Source organism: Manis javanica, chromosome 18 (genome assembly GCF_040802235.1).
Source record: "Manis javanica isolate MJ-LG chromosome 18, MJ_LKY, whole genome shotgun sequence".
Taxonomy (NCBI): Eukaryota; Metazoa; Chordata; class Mammalia; order Pholidota; family Manidae; genus Manis; species Manis javanica.
In genome coordinates this window covers 14,885,125-14,909,373 of record NC_133173.1, presented here as the reverse complement: position 1 = coordinate 14,909,373, position 24,249 = coordinate 14,885,125, and the positions used below count along the sequence as shown (strand labels likewise).

The window sequence follows — 24,249 nt, the reverse complement described above, 5'->3', positions numbered from 1 at the left end:
GGAGAGTGAAAATTCAAATTTGGACCCTTCCAAGCCAGGCCTCTAACTGAGCTGGGCCCACTGTGAGCGGACCACGCACCCTTTGAGACTGCCTTCGGGGCAGCCATGAGCTGAGAGAGCGCACATGCCCGTCAGCCTGCAGGGCTGGCTCTCTCCAAGATAGCACCTGGAAGTAGCGGTTCTGCTTTGTTCTCTTTTGTGGGACTGATGGTCAGGAGCCCTTTCTCCTTTGTTCAGGTGAAGCAAAGGGATGAAACTTCCAACCTGCCCAAGTGCTCACCTGGGAAACCCCAGAGCCAGGTCTTGGGCCAGCCTGGGCTTTGTGTCAGCAGGTATGATGTCTGAACTACCCCAGTGGGAAGGCGTCAGATCAAGAATGTTAAGTTGAGGTTAGATGGATCCTGGCCCAGTGAACACATTCCGATCCTGAGTTGTGTTTGTTCGGTTTCCTCTCTGTCGTTGCTGCTTCCCTGCCACCCTCTACTGCCTGTTTATTAGTCTTCTAAAAGGTTGTCTTTGAGAAAAAATCAAATCATTAGACTTCCTTTCTCAGCTCCTATGGTTATTCTCTTTCTATTTCCCCAGAGGCTCCCTCGGTTTTGAAATCGGGTTGTGAAATGTGTGGGGGTCTTGAAGGCCCCCTTCTCTCCTCTGTTTAAAGTATTTTAAAATTGATGACCAAAATAAATATGCTTGCTATGGAAAGAAAGGAGGTGCTTGCAGCAAGCAGACCCCAGGTGAGCTGCCGACGGGACTGCCCCAGTTTCTCCTCACTGTCTCTGGCTGGTTTCAGGGCCACACACCATCAGAGCTGCCACACCCAGCCATGTGCCCTACCCTCTCTGGGCTTGTAGGATATCCAGGGCACCTGGTGGGAACTTGGCCTGAGGCAGTGGGTCTGGGCCTGGGAATTCTGTACATAAGAACCCCAAATGGAATCTTTTAAACCTACAGCTCTGGAATCTGTGGGTCTGAGTGGGCTGGTGGCATGGCTTCAGAATGTACTTTTAACTCTGAAGCCGTGCCTGAGTGAGTTCAGAGAACTGCAGGTGAGCGGGTGCTTTCTATGAGCCCTCCAGGGATCCCAGCAAGAATATAAGCATTGGACCCTAGGGAGGGGCCAGGCCACTGCTCTTCTAATTCAATCCCAGGAAGGGTGCTGCCCTAGCCAGTGACCTGGTCAGCTCCTGACTATGGGAACTTGGGAAGGAGACATGGGAATGAATGCTTTGATTCTAGAATAGAAGGGCCCAGACACCCCGTGTCACACATGAGTGGCCAGAGTGAGAACTTTGCACTTGCAGAACCTCGGCTGGACTAGGTTTTGAGCAAGTTTTCTGTGTGTCCACAGCTTCACTCTTGGGGGACTGCAGTGAGCTGTAAATGTGACTTTCAGAAAACATGTGTTGTCTTCTCATGTAAGTGGTACATGGTTGCAGCATCTAAAACAAGTTGCTGCCTATGTAGGGCAGCTTGGGGAAGTCACTGTAGTTTGATGGTATTGACTAATAATTGTCACTGATACATGATTTGCAAATATCTTCTAAAACTTGCTCAGCTCTTGGCAGGAGGTCTTCCAGCCACTGAGTGTTCTGTATGGAATAGTGTAGCGCTGAAATGAGGGCCTAATGTGGGGTGACTGGGCCTCCCGGCTGGAAACATGAATGGGTTACTTCTGGCAAATGCTGCTAATTAGTTTTCTTTACTGTAACCTGTGACAGCTAAGGTGATAAAATCACTATGGGAAGGATGACTAACCGAGGTCTGCTGACGGCGTCTTCTCCCATCCTTAGGGGCGCTGCGTACACCTGACATTGTCCTTTTGTTTTTTAGGACAGATTTCTGTGTACACAAGGATGAACCGTGCGACACCGTTGGTAAGTTCAGAGTTAAGTAATAATTTAAGGGGCTGACGGACCCTGAGATAACCTGGAGGTCCTGTCCTCGAACAAGCTCTGCTTTTTCTTTTGCCTTGTTTTCTTGGGATTTGGTTCTCGGACTTTATTTTACTTCTTTTTTTTTTACCCCCTAAAACATGTTAAGGCTGCTTATGGCAGAAAGCATCTAGTCAAAGGGTTAATCAGGAAGATATGGAAGTTAGACCAAGGGAGGAGCCACGTGGCTGTCATTGGGGTGCATTTGGCTCTGAGCCCCTTGGTCCCCAGTGCAGGAGGGGGGCCACAGTGAGTCACACAGTCGCCATGAGACAGAAGGTGATCTTTACCTGCGTCCTGAGAAGCGGAGCGTGACTGTGTGGCTGTGATACTGCCCTCCTCCACCAGCCCCGGCTGCAGGCTTGCCACTTTCTGGTCACACGGTCCTGAGAGTGACACAGTGCTGGTGAAGGACATTTCCCTTCTTCCCCTCCCCTCCCTCCTCTGCCGTCTCTGTTACCTGCACCTTTCCCTTCTCTTGACTTTTTCCTTTCCCTCCTGTCTCGGTTATTCCCAGCTTGCTCTTGACTTCATAGGTTTCACATCAGCACCAGTCTGGGAGCGTGGGAATAGAGTGGTCAGTTAGCAGAGGAAACACCGACAGGGTTTCCAGTTTGGTCTGCTGTAGCCTAAAGCTTTGTTCACCGGGAGGTTGAAACATCATACTGCCTAAAGCAAAATTTTGATTTGAATGTGCCTAGAATTGTTAGAAAAATAGAAGGAAAATGGAATAGGATTGAAGAATATATATTACTGTGGAATTCAAATGTTAAAAACCTGTGCTTCCTGTGGAGTCCTAGCAGTGGGTAGCCCGGAGCCTTTGCTCTGGCTTTGCACGTATGAGCCAAGTGACCTTGGATAAGTCTCTGTAATACATAAAATGATCATCTTGGACTAGGTGACTTATAAGGCCACAATCTAGTATAATGATAGCATTTGCATCCCATTTTAGAATTTACAAAATGATTTTTTTATGTATTCATCAGTCCTCTAAACATATGAGAGCCAAGTATCAAAAACTAACCAACTAACCCAGGCATCATTATTTGGGGCATTACATAATTCCATAATGGAATTCCTAGATAAATGCAAGTGTGAAATAGGCTTCAGGAGAGGGATGGCTGACACATGTCTGAGTCCAGCTGGGGCTGTAGAAGACAAGTCCTTTGCAGAGCTGGGAGGCATGCCGTGTCCCGAGGAGTGGCTGTTCCTTCTCACTGTTCACTGGTCAGCTTTCATAGCATCTGTGCTTCTGCGCAGGAGGGGCCTCTGCCCTGTGCATTTCCCCCTCCCGGTGCTCGCTTCTGTGGAGATGGTGGTCCACCATAATGCCTGTTCTGGAAAATGCTGCATTAGATGCAGCCAAGCTCTGCCCTTGACCCATGTGTCTGTCAGCACTGGACACAGGGTTTGAGAGGCTCATTCACTGCTGTTTGTTGACTGAATGAAGGAATGAGTGAGTGAATGGATGGATGCATGCATGCAGATGAAGGAACTTCAGCATTTCTGAACAACATGCACATAATCACGTGGTTTTCTTTCCTGTGATTTATAGCTGGCTTTTATTTTGAGTATGTAGCCATAACTGATTAGGTACTGTATTTTAGACTCCCTGTTGAAGAACAAGCAGCTAGTTCTATCTTCCCTTTTCTAAACCACATCACCATACTGCTTAGTATTCATTTGCTGGAGCTAACAAAATACCATAGACTGGGAGGCTTAAATAGCAGGCATTTATTGTCTCACAGTTCTGGAGGCTGGAAGTCCAAGGTCAAGATGTCAGCAGGGTCGGTTTCTCTTGAGGCCTCTCTCCTTGGTTTGCAAACAGCCGTCTTCTCTGTGTCCTCACGTGGTCTTTCCACTGTGCATGTCTGTTTCCTAATCTCCTCTTCTTATACGGGCACCAGTCAGCTCTTAGGACCTCATTTAACCTTAACCTTTTTAAAGGCTCTCTCTGTGAATATATTCACACTAGGGGTTAGCACTTCAACATAAAAACTTTAGGAGATGTGATTCAGTCCATAACACTAGTCATATGGCACTCTGCCTTGTACTGCTGGGGAAATCTTATGTCCTATGGGGCCCCCACATTTCCTAAACCAAAAGGTCTTTTACTTGCATGGGCCGGGTGTAATGATTCTCTACGGGACAGTGGGTCAACTCGGGGCTAAACTAGCCCCCTCTCCTGCTTCTCTACTGTGTGCTCTTTCCAACACCTCAGTGATTTTCAGCTTTTACAAAGAAACTGAATCCCTTCCTTTTTTTTTTTTTTAAGAAAAGGAAACCTGCAAGGTGTTTTATTAGTATGCAGTTGTTTTAATGTGTCGTAATTTACTTGTCCATTGTATCAAGTCCATCAGTAAGAGCAATGGATGATCCCAATGAGCATAAACATTTGAGAGCTGGGATTATGTCAGTTTTATGACATTCTCGTCCAACTTCTGTACTTTTTAAACTTTCTGTTTTGAAATAATTATAAATAGTTAAAAACTGCCAAAATATTACAGAGAAATCTCTTGTGCCTATCACCCAGCTTCCTCTGATAGTGACATCTTAGGTAACTACAGTGTATTTCTGAAACCAGGGACTTGATTGGCACAGTATAATCAATTGGACTGCAGGTCTTCCTCCGGTTTCACTGCTTTTTGCATAAACTCATGTCTGGGTATGTTTTACATATAGTTCTATGACTTTTTATCACATGTGTGAGTTTATCCCACCACCAGGACAGTGAGGAGCAGGGCTGGTGTGGCACCTCCAATTAGCTCCCTTGGGCCGTCCCTGCAGAATCACCTGCTCCCTCCCTGTCTTCCCCTAAGCCCTGGCTACCAGCTATCTGTATCCCATCTCTATCATCTTGTCATTCCAGCCTCCAGTTTTTTGTTTTTTTTTTTGATTCCACAGGGTGGAAAAATAATCTGAGTCACCTAGCTATGTGGTTGCCAAGGCTAAGAGATTTTGAACAGCTGCCTTCAAATCTCAGGATCCAGCCCTAGCAGGAGGGGCTATACCCTGAGTTCTGCAGAAAATGAGATAATCTGGTGCCTTGAGAAACGAGGACAGCTTGGGGATTGGCAGTGTTTTATCATTTAGTATATGATGGTTGGTTTTGCTTTCTTGTTTTAATTGTGGTGTAACTTACATAAAGAGTATAGATCTTGATGGATTTTGAATTAAGGCATATATATATATATATATACACACACACACACTTTAGTTTATCTTGTATTTATTGAAATAGTTCTAAAGCAGCATTTGAATTCTGTTTCAATCTATTTTTCTAATGGTGGTAATGTATATAATGTAAAATGTACCATCTTAACCATTTGTAAGTGTGCATTCGGTGGCATTAAGCACACCCACATTGTTGTGCAATCATATGCCTGCCCTCCAGATAGCAGTGTTTAGATCGAAACATGAAATGTTATCAGCCCCACTGCCCAAAGGTTTCCCTCATGCCCCCTCCCAGCCAATATGCCCCCAAAAGTAACTTACTACTGAAAATGTTCTAATTACTGTTTTTAAAATAGCTTAAAATAGATTTCAAAGTTAAATTTGAATGCTTCCTTTGAAGAACCCTGAGACACAAAATGAAATTTGCGTTTCTATGAAAAATACTTTTCCTTTACACTGTCCAATGTGCATCAGCCCCTTTTTTCAGACCAGATGCCTGATTGGGAGGAATAAACAAAAGGGCATTTATCAAAAGGGGGTTGCCCATGAGGCTGAAAGTCCTGGTTGGAACACAGCCAGCATCCCAGGCAGCCCTGGAGGCTGAGGCCGCAGGCAGGGCCTGTGGGGAATGGACCTCATCTGTCCCCCTGGTCAGCTGCCTGTCACCAACTCCCAGTTCCAAGTCCTGCCTTCGGTCACATTGCCTGTCCCTCCTCACTTCCACCTGAAAGGGGTTGAGGGAGTCTTTGACCTTTTGGGCTTCCATAGGGGAGGCAGCAGTACCTCCAACAGCAGTGCATGTGGGGGGTCCCCACTGGGGGTCAGGGTGCTTTAGCTAGGGGAAGGATGGGTGCTGGGTCATCTAGAATGGCCAATGTCCACTACACCCCTGACTGCTTAGTAAAGGTTGAAATATGAGAAACCAACATATTCTCAGGCTTACCACCTGTGCACATTACAGGGGTTCTACTATCATACGCAAGGAGGGGCTTCCCTAGTCTTGATTCTAAGGTGGTCCTTAACCCCAAGGGGGAGAGGCCTTGCCAAGCTCCTGCACACTGGGCAGAGGCTTGACTGCACAGATGAATGAAGGTGCTTTAAAAAAAAATCACACCTGATGGATCCTCCCTCCATCCCCAGCTCTGCTGATGGTCTCTTGGGTCACCGTGGAAGGAAAAGGGGGGACACCACAGGGTTCTGCTGATCTCCATCTGGGAGGAGGACACACGAAGGAGAAGAGGCAACTCTTATGGCAGAGGCGTCTGGAAAAACAGGCTTTATACAGAAACAGCTGCCCCCTAACTGGGTGGTCCACTTCAGACCTTGAATTTGTGGGGTCTGAGCATCCTCTGTTGAATTGCTTTATCCCGTGTGATTTGCTTTCCCGCCACCATCCTGATGAGGAGGCTTTAGTAGGTGGAAGAGGCTAGACCCCCGGGGGCCTCTGCTGACCTGCGCACAACCCCTCCCGACACACACACCTCCGGCCCGTCTGGGTTGGTGCAGGCGGCCTCTCAAGGAGATGTTGCCCAGGGCCTCCGAGCCTGGTCTGTGCACTGGGGCCCTCCTCCTCTGGCCCAAGGGGCCCGTGGCTGTTCCCGCACTGGGGTAGGAGGAGCCCGTCCCTGTGTGGGTCTGTGTGGGAGGAAGTGAGGGAGAAGCATCACTGACCCGGATGCAGGTCTTTGGGAATGAAGTGTCTGCTTCAGGCCCGCCTGCTGTGAGGCCAGGGGAGGAAAAGGTGCTGGGGAGCTGGGGAGAAGGAGGGGAGCAGCACTGGGTGTGTTAACGCTGCCCCTCTGAGATTTTATGGATGGAAGGAGGAAGAGAAGTTGCAGCTTCATCACGTCGTAACTTAGGGCTCAGGCAATAACGTCAGGCCACTTTGTATAACAGCAGACATCCGATGTAGCCATCTGGCTGCACTCGATCCCCCCAGCTCCGTCACCCTGCAGGGGCATCTGCTCATTCCGTCCTGGTGCCCAGACAAGCAGGCATGCATTCGTTTGTATTTTCCTGGTGTCAGTAAGTCTTCCTTCAGGGATGGTGGTTTTGAATTGCAGAGGCAGATGTTCTCGGTTCTCTTTGCTGAATGAGGCTGGAAGGTACTCTGGGGTAAAAATACGAAAGCGTTACTAATAAGACTGAGATTGAGTTTCTTTTTTCTGAGGACGTTCCTGTTCATTTTGCTTCCTTTTGTTATTTCTCGTGGCCTTACAGAAGTCAAGGTTCAATTTTCTTTAAGATTGTTTGTTGGAAGTAGTCTCGGATGATTGCCTCCGAGGGGAAATCACCCCATAGAGTGGCCAAGTTCTGTGTGTCAGTCTTCCGTCTTACAGCCCATCTCTGACTGGGCACCATGCATGCTGCTTCCTTTCAGACTTACCCACTCCCCGTCCACTCTGAGAAGCTTACAAAGAAGGCTTAACATTCAGTGACTTATGAGTTGCTCCAAATCAGGCAACTGGAGTTCTTCAGCAGATTTATCTGTTTGCCAGAAGTTATATTGGTATTTGTAATTATGCTCTTAACCATGTTCTGTGATTTTTTGAGAGGTTTTTTTTATGAAAGGTTTCAATTTTGGGAATCAAATGTGCACACATCTAACAAGGGTTCAGACCATTTGGGCAAGCAATGGCCCCTGTGGGGTTTCCAGCTGTGGTTCTTCAAATGTCAGATTTGGGGCCCACTTCTGCATTTAGGTCGGAGTGGGTGCCTTAGGAGAGTGTCATTTCACAGTGCCACTGGTTAGCATGTCCCCAGTGGCTCACAAGGGACCTCTGAAATAGATACCCTTCCAGATAGGTAGTCCTTAACCTGCACACAGTGTTGGCAATGTTGGTGACATTGGTGCCAGACCACAGCCCACTGCCCTCTGATTAAGCACTGCCTCCCTTGTTCTCTATTTCCGTTCCTCACAGCCAAAGGAGTGCTTTCTGATGAGCTGGAAGGAAGTGAGATGCTGCATCTCATTACCTCCACCACCTAGGAGGCCAGGTGGGGGTGATGAGATTACCACATCTCTTATTCCAGTCATGCAGCCCCGAGTCACTCCCGACCCTTCTAGAAACCAAAAAAACCCCTTCTCCAATGAGCGGAAGAATCACGAGCAGGAAACGTGGATTTATGAGGTGAGCACTCTTCTGTGTACGCGCTCCTAGAGCCTGTGTGCCACCCGGTTCTTGGGAGCCTGTGCCGGAGAGGTGGGGCCGGGTCCCTCTGCAATGGCTGCAGTGAGAACATGGGCTGCTGCCCTGCCTGGCATGAACCAGGGGCCAGAGGGGCACGCCCACTATGGCTTCCTGCACTGTGGCCCTGACCATGGTCCTGCTCAGCCCCTGCAGGGGCCCAGCATCTCCACAGTGAACCTGACCGTCCTCAGGGGCTCCCCCATGGCGAGCATGGTGAGGGTTGGTGGTCTGAGCACTGACCCCTGCAGGTGGACCTGGGGGCGAGTGCTGCTTCCACCACTGTCCTTGTGTGAGTCACATAATACCTCCAGCACGGTTTTCTCATCTGTAAAATGGGGATGATAATACCCGAAATTATTGTGAAGGTCAAATGAGATGATCCATCACACCCATTAGGATGGCTCTTATCACCCCCCTGCAACAACAACAAAAACCCCAAAAACAAAACCTGCAGAAAATAATAAGTATTGGCAGCATGTGGGAAAATGGGAACCCTGTATACTTCTAGGAATGTAATGATATATCTGCCTTAGAAAACAATATGGTGGTTCCTCAAAAACTAAAAATATGATCCCTGAATTCCAGTACCAAAAGAAATGGGACTTGAAGAGATACGTGTACACCCATGTTCATAGTGGGATTATTCACAGTAGCCAAAATGTGGAAGCAACCCAAGTGTCCTTTGATGGATGAATGGGTAAGCAAACTGTGATATGCAGTTATATGGAATATTATTCAGCCTTTAAAGAGAAGGGCATTCTGACGCATGCTATAATATGGATAAAACTTGAAGACATTATGCTGAGTGAAATAAGCCAGTTACAAGAAGATAAATACTGTATGATTCCACATACATGAGGCCGTTGGCATAGTCAAATTCAGAGAGACAGAGGGTAGAATGGTGGCTGTTGCCAGGGGTCGGGGGGCAGGGAGAATGAAGAGTTAGGGGGTGCAGAGTTTCAGCTTGGGAAGATGAGAACACTTCAAAGATGGATGATGGTGAGGGTTGCACAACAATGTGAATCTATTTAATGCTATAGAATGGTATACTTAAAAATGGTTAAAATGGTAAATTTTATGTTATATATACTTTAAATGGGGTGAGCAAAGTTAATTTTATTCACTAGTACTTCTTCATAATGATTTCTTCCAAGAAAAATGGTCAGAATGAGAGAATTATAATTCCCAGAGCAGGGGGTCCTCAATCTTCCCTCCTAGGAGGCCAGGTTGGGGTGATGCAGGGAGCCAGGGTGGGGCATGTGGCAGGGCAGGGAAGGAGGGGGTGGAGAACCAGGCAGCTGGGAGAGGTTCTGGGGGTGGGAGCAGAGGGAAGACAGGAGAGGGCATTGTAAGAAGCATTGCTGGGGGTTGAATTAGCTTTTTAATGTTCGTAGAGAGATGCAAGTAGGGGTTAGGCCCTCTGCAAGTTTGTTTTTCCGTTGCTTGGCTGTATTGCTTTGGCTTGTGTTCCAGGGCCAGACTGGACCAGGCAGGCACTGAGTCTTCATGACGTACCTGTGGATATTTTTGGACTGCGGGCCATCCTCATCTGCTTCTGGCATTAAAATCATTACGTTAGAGTCAAGCCGAGTTCATTTTCCCAGTGACTGCTCAACTGTTGGACCATGCTCTACAGAGCTGGGGTTGGTCACACTCAAGCCATGTGGGGCTCAGAAGTAACCACAGGGTCAGGATGTGTGCAGCCCTCTAGGTGCAGAACTGTAGTTTGGAAGAGAAGGTTGGTTTGTTGCTTGCATATTTAGGCAGTTCACCAGGCTTCTGTGAAACCCCCACTCTCCTATAAGAAGGTGAAAGTTGGCTCTTGAGTTTTGAACCTCAGTTTCTAGATATGCAACTTAAGACATTAGGAATGCTTTGGGAAAGGGACAGGCTGTCATGTCAGGCCAGCCTGTTGGTCTGTTCTTCGCACAGAGACCAGATCTGGGCCTAGCTGTTTTTTTAGGGTTTGGGTTCAAACAGCCTTTGAAATCACTGGCATAGATGACATGGATCAGAAATTCCAGGTAAGTGCTGTTGTAGGGGAGGGGGTTTCATTGATGCATTGGAAACAGATAAGTCCGCGTTAGGAATTGGCTGAGTCATGGTTGGGAAAGCACTGAGTCATGGTTCAATGTGCTATATATATAAAGACTGACAGCTGATATCCACACTAATTTTTTTCCCTGGATGATTAAATTTCCCACCTTCCTGGCAGCAGGAATGAGAATACAAGTGATGTGCACTATTTCCAGGCCTGGCCTACAAACCTCTCTGAATGGTGCTCAAGGCTGACTGGCTGAGGTCACTTGGGAGCCAGCAGCTATGGGCCCTGAAACATTGGATGTATGTGAGTGAGAAGTAAAGCTTGTGGAGACCCTGAGGTTTGGAGTTTTGTTTACTATAGTACTTAACCTCCGATGATTAGAAATCCCAAAACCTGAGTGACTGTAAGGCTCTGCCCTTGAGGTCCCAGAGCAGTGAACACGTCCATCTCTGTGGGGACTGAGAGCAACGGTACCTTCCCCTTTCCAAGTTCAGGCTGGAGGAGCGGGTTTGGCAGCCACCTGCAGGGCAGAGTCCAGAATCTTGAGCCATTTTTAGTGAAGAATTAAGAAGCAGTCTTAGACTTGAAGGGGAAGAAAACTTAACTCATTTTTTTTCTGTCTTAGGTTCATTGGCTGGGCCCCTATAAATCTGATGACAAATGACAAATTAACAAGACAAAAGCAAACAGAGGCTTATTAGCACATGCATGGCACATACACATGGGAGTATTCATGATGAATAACTGATGGGGTTAGTTAAAACTTAGACTTATATAGCATCTTAAAATGGGACAATCAATTTTTAGAGAAGTGACTGGCCAAAGGGAAAGGACTGAGTTTTTAGGGTAGCAAATTGTAGGAACTAAAATATATGGGGGATCTAATGGCAGATAGGGCTATTTTAAGAAAGGTTTTTTATGTAGATTCCTCTGGTGCCGTCTTTGGGTCATTGACTTCTGTAGAGAGGGCTGCGGAAACACCTTCACAGATTTACGTCCTGCTGTTCAGCAGATGGTGGGAGGTCAGAGAGCTTATCTTGCATCTGCGGCTTCTCAGCTGCCTTCAGCTCAAAGTCATCCTTGTGCAAAGCAGTATACTTTTTTCTTCAGACTGCACTGTGATCTTGGGGGAAATTCCTTCCATCGTTGAAGGTATTTAGGGCTGAGGATGGAGAAGAGGCACAGAGATTGCTGCTCCTTGAGAACAGTACTAACCGGGGACGAGGAAGCCCCGTGTTGCCAGACCCAGCTCCGGTCTAGGTGAGGACCAGCACCTCCCTAGCCTTGACCAAGGGCCCCCAGCCAGTCCTGGGCCCAGATGGCTGCAGGAAGGAGTCCTATTACACCTGGACCAGCCACCCCTGGCATTTTCCTGACCCGAGAGTGAGTGGAGCAGCGTCATTGGTAATCCAGGTATTGGCCTAGAATTTTGGGGTTGGACATGCTCTGCCTTTGCTGCAATTGAGGGGAAGAGAGACATACAGTGACAGCTTTAACTTGGAGGCCACCTCCTCCTCCATTGGCTAGCTGTGAGGGAGGGCGGGGCCTGAGGGTGGGGCACATTTCCTCAGGGGATTTATTGTCTCCACTCTGAGGCTGTGAGGTCCTGATGAGATTCATGTCTGATTTCTTTGTCAAATCAACTATGTAAGAGTGACTTGCCCTCGTCTGCGCTCCTCCCAGCCCCATGGGTCCTCCCTCTGCAGTGCCCAGACCTCACTCTGATCACACTAGGCAAGCTGAGGAGCCTGGTGGCTAGGTAGATATCCTCAAGTGGACAGGATGCCCGCCTCTGCAGGTCTAGAGCGCTGCCCTGGGGCTCCCTCCTTCAGGGCTGGGTGGGGCCCTCTCTCCACTCCCTCCCACAGAGGGGAGCTTCTCTCTGCTCTTCCTGCTCCTTCACAACCTCCTGTTTGTGGAGACTGTTGTCTTCATCACCTTGGGCCGCTGTAACAAAATATTCTCTTGAGAGTCTTAAACAACAGACATTTATTTTTCATCGTTCTAGAGGCTGGGAAGTTCCAGATTGAGGTGCCAGCCGATTTGGTGTCTTGTGAGATCCAGCTTCCTGGCTTGCACAAGACTCTGTGTCCTCACATGGTGGAGTTAGCGGGAGCAATTCCCCTTCTTATAAGGACACTAATCCCATCCTGGGGACTCCACCCCCATGACTCATCTAAATCTGATCGCCTCCCCATAGGCCCCAGCTCCTGACGCCACCCCATCGGTGAAGGCCTCAACAAGTAGATTTTGGGGGGATACACACATGCAGAAAATAGCAGGCATCCACCCAGCTTAGCATCTCGCTGGGAGAGGTGCCAAGATCCAAGCCTTCTTTGAACTTAGCCTTGGAAAGTTGAAGAGCATTGCTTTCCGGGGAACCTTCTGCACTATCTACACAGCGGTCACTCGTCAACAGAATGGTACCAGTCCACTCCTTGGCTTGGCTTCTCAGGTGTTGATGGAATTGGCTTCCATGTGCTGAGAATGTCAATGTGAGATACTTCATGTTTTTAATTCATTTGATCCTCACAATCCTATGAGGAAGTGCTGCTATGAGCTTCATTTTACATGTGGGGAAACTGAGGTCCAGAGAGGTAAGTAACTTGCCCAAAAGCTACATAGCGTGTCAGTGGTAGAGCCAGGACTGGACCCCAACAGTTCATTTTCAGGCTTTTAACTGTAGCTTGCCTTTCAATAACCGTTTAAGGGACGTGTTGTTATTCTTTTTAGCAGACGGGGAAATGGGCTCCAGAAGGCTACATTTCTTGTCTTCAGTTATACCCAGAATGAGTGATGGCTGGCATCGAACTAGCTCACTGTAAAGTCTGGAGCTTTAACTCCTATCTCATCCTGCCAGATCTGTGCCCATTTGTTTTCGTCTTTCTACAAGAAGAAATTGTCCATCATGTTTTTCCAATATGTTCTTCTTTTCCCTGACTTTATCACAGTACTGCTTTCACATTAGGCCTTTGTCCTTGTGGACACTGTGCTTTCCCAGCACGCGCATGGGCAAATATTCACTGAGTGCCTACTGTGTGCCTGCGCTACACCAGCATCGGGACACTTGATGTACAACACAAAGGTCCCTGCCTTTGTGGAGCTGACACTTGGAGAAAGGGATGATATGTACCGTCAGTAGGTAAACCCCAGAGTAGGAACAGAAGTCAGTGATAAAGAGGAAAATCACAGAGGGGGGATGGAAAGTTGATGGGGTGGGACTTAAATTGTAGCTGGGGTGGCCAGGACCCCACTGGAAGGGTGACGTTTGGAAGGCAGACTTTGCCTGCTATACCTTTGGCAGGTCAGGGCTTCTAGAAGTGTTGAGATTAACTGTGCCACTAATATGAAGATCAAAGAGCATACATAGAAAGGGTCCCCAGGGTGGGCAGCTGTCCCACAGTGGGGACACGTGGGTGTGCCCTGGGCCCACTCCACCTTTGCTTTCCTTCTGCAGGGCCTGATGTTTATAGAAGGCCTCCCCCCTGCCAGGCTCTGTGCTGGGACCTTGTGCCAAAGGTCCAGGTTCCAATTTACAGGTGAAGAAACCCAGACTATTTCTCACCCAAAGTTGTGCAGCAGGTGAATGTGAGCCAGCCTGACACCCCACTTGTGCTTGTGCCAGACGTGTACGCTGTTCTGAGGCAGGGTTGTGGGGTCCCGGGAAGCCCTGGGGAGCCTGGCTCCCAAGTTTGGATTTGAGTCCAGGGCAGAAAGGAGTGGAGGTTTCCTGTGCAGTCTCCGGTCGTCCCCTGCCTGGTTAAAATCCCAGCCTGGCTACTAACTGTGGACCCCTGGGCAATACTTGTCCTCTTAGTTTCCTAACCTGGAAAATGGGAATAAGAGTAATTCCTGCTCGTGTGGTGGTTGTGGGAAGGAAGTGTGATACTGGAGATGGAGGGACTAGAACTCAGATCAAATGCTCCAGTGCTGGCTGGGTGTCCTTGTTTCAGTGCCCCCTGCTGACCACGTGTGTGAAGAGGACCCTGCAGGTCCTCGGTGGTGCTGTTTGGGGAAAGACACGCTCGATGCTAATGGGTCTCAAAGGGTGATCCCGGGCCACAGCAGCACATTGCCAGGGGCCAAGCTAGGGAAGCACATTCTCGGGCCCATCTAAGCCCTCCTGCATCAGAAGTGCTGTGCAGTCTGTGTTTTCACAAGTTCTTGGGGAGTTCTGGAGCACACTCAGGTTTGAGAACCACACTAGTCTAAGCCTGGGTGGTATCAGAGAACTGCAAGGACTTAATTCTTCTGGCTACATGCATGCGTGCATGTGTGCACATATGTGTGGAGTGTGGGAGGCGGCATGGGGACCTTTGCAAGCTCAGAGAAGTAACTGGGGGTGCAGCACTGTGGGCACCCCTCCTCACCATCAGCGCCACCACCTTCCTGCCCAGAGCAGGTCCTAGGTGCGGCTCTTCTGGCAAGTGGGATCCAGGCCACACCACTGCCAGCAGGCTGGCCTGTGCTCCTGTCTCACTGTGGGGCTGTTGAACCTTCTCAAATTGCTGAAAGGTGCTGCTTGTACAGCACCGGGCCCCTTTCCCTTTCCCAACAGCACTTCAGGTTTTTTTCCCAAGAAAATGATTAGTGGGGTTTTGTTTTGTGTGTGTGAAAAAGGCAGTTCAACTTTATGCTTCCTCTCTCAAATCCCCCCTTCTTTGTCTTTTTCAGTTTCATAATATTCCAGATATTGTCTATTGTCTCCTGTACCCCATGGTTACAGAATCAAAAGGACCAAACAGCTGTGCCCGGCCTGGAGGGGCTGCCTCGGGAGCAGTGGACTGGCACGCTCCGCTCCCCCTTGCTGAGCTGCCCATTAAATGGAAGGGTCCCTGGAGAGGCGGGGTGAGGGGACCGGCCTTTGGGGCTGGTGGCCGCATTTCTGTTGTCACAGAGCTCCAACTGCCAAAGTAAACATAAGTTTTGAAATAAAGTGGGAACCCCAAGAGGTTTTCATTTTGGAAAAGAAATCAGCAAGACAGTGACTGTTTGGGGCCAAGAAGTCCTTTTCTTCCATGCCCAGATCTGCATAGTCTGTGTGGTGAAAGTTGGAAGAAGCTGGAAACGCAGGGATTGTGCCTAATGCCAAGGGGCAGGTCACGGAGCAGAAGAAGGGGCTCTAGAGGCAGGCTGGCTCTGCCCCTAACCAGCGTGTGACCTCAGCCTTATTACCTTGACCTTCCAGCCATGACGGGGCTGCTGCACGCCTGGCGGTATTAAAGGTAAAGCATTTGGTGCAGTGCCAGCCTGCCTTGTGGAAAATGGTGGCTGTGATTTTTATGAGCTATTTCTAGAAGACGACTGGCCATTGTAAGGTCTCTGTGTCAGAAGGCGCCTGATACTTCTAATCCACCAGTAATTCCTGCCCATGCTGCCTTCAAAATATACTCTTAATCAGACCTCTTTTAAGCACACCTGCTGTTTCCCCTGTGGTCCAGGTCTCCATCACCCTCATTGCTGGGTCTCCTGGGGCTCCACAGTGGCCTCCTGGGCAGCTCATTCATACATGTTAACCAGAGGGTTACTTTTAAATTACAGATCATGTTCATTCCTTGCTCAAAATCATCCAGTGTTATGGATAAAATCCACAGATCTGCAGGCCTCCAGCACTGGAGGCCCTTGGCCTTCTCGCTGCCCTCACTGCCCAGGGCTTGTGCTCTCGCTCACCCTGCCAGCCACACTGGCCTCTGCCTTGTTCCTCCCTTGCCAAGCTTGCCTCCATCTAAGGGCCTTGCACTTGCTGTCACCATGCTCTCCCCCTGATGTCTCCATGGCTCCCTCTGTCCCTTCCTTCAGGTCTTTGTCCAAATAGCATCTCCTCTGAGAGGCAGAAGTGGCCTCTCCACTGCCTCCCCAGGTATCACTCCCCAGCACTGCATGTTTATCTGGTGACTGACGGCCTCTGTAGCAAGAATGCAAACCCGAAGAAGGCACTTCTGTGTCTCCATGTCCGCCTGTTGTATTCCCTGCACCAGCATGTTTAATGCATGCATGAATGAAAACCAGTTTGTTGAACCAGTAGATTTGTAGTGGTGCTTGGAGAGATTAAGGGCTTGGCAGTTTTCAATTCCATTTATGACTCCCATTTGCCATCTTAAAAAAGGATGACCAATATAATTTCCCAGTGTGTTAATCATCTGTATTTTTTAATACCATATCCTCTGTGCAATGGGTATAGGAGCTCCAGATTGAAGCAATTATTAATTGCATATTTAGCTACTCCACTTATAAGAAATGAAATCAGGCAGCAGGCCTTGGAGATTAAGAATGGCATTCCTCCTGCGGGGGGGTGGGACCTGAGGTGGCCTTTCTACATGTGAGACGCAGGACAATTGAATGAATAGGTGCTGCTGCAAGCATAGATCTTAAAATGCAAGTGAAATGGTGTTTTGCATACCAGGGTTGCAAGGGAGAAATGAGATGGATGCAGTAAACAGGCACTGCTGGGGAGTGATACCTGGGGAGGCAGTGGAGAGGCCACTTCTGCCCCACTGGGGGGATGGTATTTGGACAAAGACCTGAAGGAAGGGACAGAGGGAGCCATGGAGATGTCAGGGGGAGAGCATGCCAGACCCAGTGACAGCAAGTGCAAGGTGGAAGCCAGTGTGGCTGGCAAGGTGAGTGAGAACATGAGCACTGGGCGGCGAGGGCAGTGAGAGGGGCAGGGTGTGCAGTCTGCAGGCAGGGGATGCCCAATCCCTCTGTGGCACAGCTGGTCCAGAAGCAGGCTGGGGGTGGGGAGGGGCGGGAGGCAGGTGACTTTTCAGGTGGGCAGCAAGAGGAACACCCAGTTCTGGTGATGGAGTCTGACACCTTCTGCCATGGCCCACCTCCACCGCTGCACAGGGTTTCCTAGTATGAGTAGGGCAGGGAACAGCAGATGGAGCGTCTGTGTCCCACCAACGTGTTTTTGATTAAGAAGAAAACAGGCTTACTGGGAATGCATACAACTTCTCTGCATGAGTTGATGTTGGTCTAGGAATTCCAGACTGTTGGTCCGTATCTGGCACTCTTTTCACGCCCTCTCAAATCCAGCCCCAGGCTCCCAAAGCTCATGGATGTGTCCACACCAGGACTTGAACATCACCTCTGCCCCTGGGGAGATGATGTGGGTTGGGGGATGGGGAGGCAGCTGCAAAGAGGAAGCTAAGTCTCCTACCCTGACTCTGCAGTCAGGGGTTCCCACCTGGAGGGACTGGCTTTCTGTGCTAGTCTGGGCCTATGCTGGCTCTGTTAAAGAAAATTTACTGTCTGAGATTTGTAGTGAAATCTGGGACTGCCTCTGGCCGGGTATCCCCAGCCCAACCCAGTTTTTCTGCCTGTCTTATTCGAGAGTTAATTTCTTCATTACTTCAGCTGAGGGAAAACAAGTCTTGAATATTAAGACAATCTGTGTGAAGCTAAGGCCTCCTTGGTTCATTTGTGTTAATCTATTAAGCTCCAGAGTAAAGATAATTTATAAGTAAAATGAAGGTTTAGGACTTAGGCAGACTAAGAAAGGAAAACAATGCCAAAGATTTATTCCTGGTCTGTGCTCAGCCCAAATTTAGGCTCAAAAGAAGAAAAATGATGTGGAATTACTATACATCATTTAGCTCTCCAGGGAATCACTATAAAATTACATAATATAATCATGGATGAATCTAAGGCCAGAAAATGTACGCTCAAAGCTCAGAAGAAAGCCGCAGACACAGAAGACCCTTTTGGACAAGATTTCGTGAGTTCAGGAAAAGCCAGCAGCCGATCAGCAAAGCAAATGATTCCAAACACCTCCTGCCCTGCGAAAGCCTTGGGCAGGCTGGGAAATTACTCACTGTGAAAAGTCAGTTCTGGAGAAAGCCTTCTAATCTGAACTAAGAAATCAGCTGGTGAAACACTTAGAAAATTATGGTTTGATTACAGACGGTCCTTGGAGAAGGGAGCAAGGTCTCTGTCAGTAACTAGCTAGGTCCTCTTCTCCCACCTTGGCCAGGCCAGTGCATGAGGGCTGCCAGTCCTTCCTGTAAGCAGGCTTACCGTCTGCGCAGTTCCAGTGGCCGGTTTACGAAGGAAGTCGTTTAGGCACACTGGGAAATGTCTTTAATGAAATGAGAATCAGCCAGAGAGTTAGATGTAGGGGTCATTGCCAAGAGGCATTACACTGAAGCCTCTATTAAACTTTCCATTGGATTATCTGATGATACATAGTTGTGCCTTTGGGATTTTATTGTCTTTGATAAATGGCATGAGTTCAGAATATAAAGCAACATAGGCTATAACATGACACAATGCTCGAAATAATGAAAGCCGTTAAATTACCCCAGTGGAAGTATTTATCTTAAAGACTGCTTTGGATTAGTTGGCCCCCTACCCTACCCCCTTACCCCCAGTGCCCCCCGAATGTGCAGGCTCTCCATCTGCACTCAGATGGGCAAGGTTTCTAACTCCGCGATTCCTTTTGTTGCCAGCGGAGTTCTCGGCTCTGGGAGGAAAGGGGAGCTGCCTTCCAAACTCACCTTGCCGGGATGTATCCCTTCTCCCCTCAGACCGTTCTTGTCTCCTAGCTGCTGGGAGTTGGGGTGATGGTCGCCTGTTTGGATCACCAGAGAGAAAATGCCTGTGTCTGGAGGTGTTCAATATAAACAATGGGCTTTGATTCTCCTGCTAAGATGTATTTCCACGTGTCTATTTTGAAATCTATTTATGTAATTATCTTTCTTCCAATTGTTATTGTTACCCATGAGGTACCCTCATTTAAATAATAAACCCTTCTATTAAAAATCCAATACTTCCTAAACTTTTGCTGAATGGCCAAACCCAACAAGTTAGAAATCAGTCTCTCCTGAGCTAACCCCGTGCCCAGGCCTGAGATCGACATTAAGAAGACGCCTCTGAAGCTTTGCAGCCAGCATGCTGTTGCTATTTTCAAACCATTTCAATCCAGACTAGTTTCTTCCACCTCTCCATCTCCTCTCAAGCCATTGCTGGTCTCACATCCCTCCAGCTGGTGGGTTTAACATTCACTTACATGCATTCCTTCTCTTCCAACTCTGTATCAATATCTGGAGAGTCACACACTAGGAGCTGCTACTGTTTAGCTCACCGTCAGCCCTGGATACTCATCTGATGGGCTCTGCAGAACATAGGCATCACTGTGAGGGCATCAGAGGGCAGTAGCCAGCGAGGGTGGGCAGCCTTGTCCCACATTGTGTGTCATGGCCGATAGGTTTCTGCTCCTCTTCAAATGGTACTGAGGACTTTTCTCAGTGAATGCTCTCTTGTTCTCCTTAAATGCCTAACTTTGGTTATGCTCATGCAGGCTTGACCAGGGAGCTTCTTTGAACATCAGCCTGAGTGTAAATCCTGGGGCAAAATACTTCTAAAACCAACATCAGTCAAAGGGAGAAATAAAGTTTAAAATCCATTTATTGCTTCCAAACCACAGTCTGGGGCTGTCTTTCTTGCTCTAGCAGAAGCAAAACCGGCCCTCCCCCTCACCTTTCAGGTTCAGATAAGCCCTGGTTGCCCAGGTAATTACCGATCGATATGGAGATGAACATTTCTCCACCCCTGAGGAATGCCTGTTGATATGCAGATGCACTAAGGCCTGGCAAGATATTCTGGAAATATTACAGTTTTACCCACACTGGGCTCTGGATGGTTGGAGGTGTGGAGCAGAGTGAGCTGAAGCCCTTGAGGCTGAATGATGGACCTGCCAGCCTGTCTGCCTTGTTCTGGTCAGGGGGCTGACACAGACATGTCTCCCCAAGCTGGACATCTCATACTGGCCCGGCAGCCGCTGTGAGCCTTCTGTCTTAGTCCTGCATGCACCTCCTCATGGCAGCTCCTTATGCTACCACTGCAAAACAATTTTCCTTGTGTTTCCTGAATGCTCTTCAATAGAAGCTATGTGCATTTTCACAGGGGGAGGGAGCTTTGAGCTTGGGTCTCCGGGTCTCTTGGAGGTTAGCAGTTTCAGCAGCATGTGTGACCTTTGGGTGGCTATCTCTGGGACATCATGTGGTTCTGTGCTGTCAACACAGAGTGGGCTGTGTGGACCAAGGCCCGGAGCCTGGGGCCTGTTCAGTTTTGTGGGGCTCCTTGCTGTGGTTCTCAACCCAGGGAGTACCCTTGCATATGCAAAGCTGGTATCCTGTAAACAGGCCAGGCCGTGCACTTCCTAGAGAAAAAGCCACCGTGGGAGTGTGAGTGTGCTGTGAACTGAGAGGATGGCGGAGGTTCCGCGGGGAGGGCTCGGGAGGGAGAGCAGCCTCAGGATGCACATGTCAGGGCAGCGGAGGAGGGTGGAACATAAACCAGTGAGCCTGGGAGGCTGGGCCCACATTTACCTCTTGGGTCACCACTGGGAATGGGTGGGGAGAGGTATTTGGGAGGGAACATGTTTTGAGAGCCTGGAATAATCTGTCACATCCTATTCTCAAGCTGTTGGGCTGCACAAGACTTAAAACTAGGTTGGCTCCTTATCACCTCTGGAATAAACGTTGACCTGCCAAGTTGGAGTCTCGAGGGCTCACGTACGATAGCCACCTTCCCCGCCCAGGCCTGGACCCAGTGTCTGTCACAGCTTCTGCTGATGAAGGAGCCCTGAATGTCCCTGAATGTTTCACCCAAGAATTACCCCCTCACTCCCTGAGATGCCTCCCAGGAGTTACTTTCCTTCTCCTCCTGCAGCCCTCACAGGCAGGGCTGGAGGGTGAGGCCTCCCTCGGAGGGGCAGGCCATGTTGTAGGTGATGAGCTCACCTCAGGGGCCCCATCTTCCTGCAGGCAGGCGGGAAGGGGAGGCCGAGGGGCTAGGGAGCAGCCTGCTCCTCCCTCTGATCCCCAGGCGGACCCACCTTGCCACTGAGTAGAGCCTCACTGCAGCTGAGGTCCACCCTGTGCAAACATGAGAGAGAGAGAGAGTAAGGGCTCTACAGGGACACAGCGAGCATGGCCAGGGTGCCTCACCTTTGCCTGCCTTATCTGTTAAGTGGTTTCTTGTCTCTCACAACCAGACCTCCACTTCAGTCCAGCCAGCGTCCTGGGCCTCACCTGTGAAAGTACCCTATCCACAGTCACCCTTGAGCCTTCCTCTTGGGCCAGTCTGTCTCATGAGGACCAGTTTGTTTATTCACTGATTAATGAATCATGCGTTCGGCAGTGCTCATTCGCACCTGCTACACCTCAGGCTTTGAGTGCAATGCCCTGGTTACTGTGGTGTGCAAGCCAGATAAGGCTTCTTCCTTCAGAACAATCACATTCTCATCGGGGAGCCTGCTTGTGTAAATAGGTGTGGGCTATAAATTGCTAAGGTCGGTGAGGACAAAGTGCTAGTCAGAGTGCTAGGGAGCATGCTAATGGGCTTTCTGAGAAAGTCACATGAGGGCTAACACCTGAAGTGTGAGAAGGGGTCAGCCGTGTTAAGGTCTTAGGAAATAATATTCTGGGAGAGATGGCCCCTTCTGAAGGTTCTGCGGCAAGGAAAAGCTTGCTGCATTTGAGGGACAGAAAGGAGCCAGGTGGTGAGAAATAAGTCTGAGAAGGAGACAGAGCCACACCCCCTGAGGCCTTGTCCTGCTCTGTGGGGAACTGTGCATTTTGCCCTGTACAGTGGTTCATTGCTGAAAAGCCTCAGGCAGAATGACATGAGCTGATTTACTTTTAAGGGGAGTGGGGTGCAGGAGTGGAAGGAATTGTTCTAAGATGTTGGCTCATGTGGAAGGTCCTGCCAGCTCTGCCTAATAGCCATGCCCCTTTTCATATGTCGCTTGCCTGTGTGCCTACCCTCAGAGAGTGAATCCAGTTGTGACAGTCCATTTGTTTGGCCAGAAAATCACTTGTCCAGCCTGCCTTGCAGCAATGGTCATATAACCACATGTGGCCAGGGAAACCTAAGGGAGGGCCTGCTGGGAGCTTCAGAGAAAGATTTACTGTGTGAGGATTTTGTTGGGACCTGCGGCAGCCATCTTGAGACCATGAGGGAAAGGCCGTCCGTCCCAGGCCAGCCCATCCAGAGCTGTGTCATCACTGGGCCACCTAATCTGTATGCAGCCACCCACCTCTAGACCTCTTGTTTTGTACAGTGGTTTTTACCTCTGTGATTACACTGCAGTTAGCCAGCTTTCTATTACTTGCAGCCAAATACAAGTTTAAATGTCAGGAGAGATGAGGAAAAGAGGGTGGGTCTGAGGTACCCACATTGAGATGACGGAGTAATGAACTGGAGGTGAGTGGGGAGGATGGAGAGGGCTAGTCAGCACTTCTGGCCTGAGCAGAAGGGTAGACGGCGGGCCGGAGGCTGAAGAATATCTGTTGTGCTTACCAGCTAGCACCTAACACAGCTCCCAGTGTGGCAGAGAGTCATTTTCTGGGGTGAGCTGAAATCTAAGGCTGAGGCTTGGTTTTAGACCATGAGAAATCCAGGTGGAAGTGTCCAGGAGGCCTGATGCCTGGATCTGAATTTGCACAGACACGTCTGCCTGAATCAACAGTCCGGGCTCCTCAGCGCTCAGTCAGGACCAGAGCCTGGGAAAGGGGTGAGGTGCCTTGGGAGAGCCAGGGGGCTGGAGATGGCCCAGCACACACAGCCGCCCCTTTTCTTATCAGTCCTCCTGGTCTCTTCACTTTGGGGTTCTTTAAAATGGTAGACATCGCCTATTTGTCTCTTACTTGCATTAACTTACATCTATTTTGTTTGCCATTGTCATTGTTATAGGTCAGAACTGTTGACTGTCAGCAATTTCAGGGATTGAACCTAGTATTTCTTGCTTCCCAACTCTGGACCAGGTACTGTGCTAGGTCAAACCACCAGTATTGTGGCTTGTTTTCTGTTTAAATTTACTCATTCATTCCTTGATTCCCTCCATACCCACAGGGTGAAACCCCAACTTAGATGATCCTCCAAGGCCTTTTATCATCCACTCTTGCCCACATCTGCAGACTCATCTTTTGCTGAAAGCCTCCCATGCTTTACTCTCCAGCCAGATGATGCCCCACATTTGTAGACGTAGCAGTGGGTTACAGGCTTCCATCAGAGCCCCATTTCCATCGGGCATCCTTCCATGCATCTCTTCCTACCACAAGTTCAGTCGCACTGAAAGTTTTCTCTTCACTGGATGGTCTGGGTGTAGGTGGTACCAGTTTGTGCTTCCAATGGTATGACGGTCCCTCAGTGACACCTGTTTCCATGTTACGAGTACCTGGGGCTCAGGTCTGAAAGGCCCTGCCCCCTGTACCCCTGGCTGATTCCTGCTCCAGTGAACCTGTCCTCCTGTATCTTTGAATGTCCCCCACGGGGTTGAAGCTGTGCTTGCCCTGGAAGCTGCGGCAGCTGTCTTGGGACCATGAGGTGCAGCAGCCACTGGATTTGTTTTTGACCCATCTGCGAAGCTCCTCCAGGCCCTCTCTGTTTCCCATCCTGGGTCCTAGTGAACGCCATGCCCTGGCACCCGACTGTTCTAATGAAACCATATGTACTTTCTGCCTTGATAGAGAAATAATTCTTGATATGCCTCTCCAACCTTTAAAAGAAAGAATTTTTTTTTTAGATCCCCATGTAAAATCTTTGCTGCCACTCCGGAGGCCTTTGCTAAGATGGTTAGATGCATTTCCAACAGTGGAGCAATAGTGGCTGCCTGTTTTGCTGCAAATGGAAGAAAACTTGTTTCCTGTGGAATTCAGGCTACAAAGGACATGTTCCCCAGGACTGCGAGGTTGCTGGTGGATTTTCCTGGCAAGGAGTATGAGGGATGACTTGGTTTCAACATGACCATCTTGTCCTACACCCTTCCTGGGGACCCGGTAATTTGGGGCGCTCCCAGGTCCATGTGGAACTTTGGTAGTTAAGTATGTGGGATTCTTGAAGTTGCCTGCCCGGTTTCACAGCTTTCTTTGCTGTTTCTATCCTGTAAAACTTGTGGGTG

At 49.1% G+C, this 24,249-nt stretch overlaps 1 protein-coding gene and 1 long non-coding RNA gene across 7 annotated transcripts in view; both read left to right on the top strand.

Moving 5' to 3' along the window:
- ADAMTS17 (ADAM metallopeptidase with thrombospondin type 1 motif 17) overlaps positions 1-24,249 on the top strand; it is a 313,719-nt gene that overhangs the window by 78,735 nt on the left and 210,735 nt on the right. For all 6 annotated transcript variants that reach the window (XM_037000598.2, XM_073227012.1, XM_037000599.2 and 3 more), the window contains exon 7: positions 1,834-1,877. In XM_037000598.2, coding sequence (XP_036856493.2) covers positions 1,834-1,877 — 44 coding nt within the window. The remainder of the gene's footprint in view (positions 1-1,833; positions 1,878-24,249) is intronic.
- LOC118968743 (uncharacterized) lies at positions 13,556-18,932 on the top strand. The gene is made up of 3 exons (XR_005056553.2): positions 13,556-13,882; positions 15,018-15,568; positions 18,794-18,932. It is a non-coding gene; the product is annotated as an uncharacterized lncRNA (long non-coding RNA).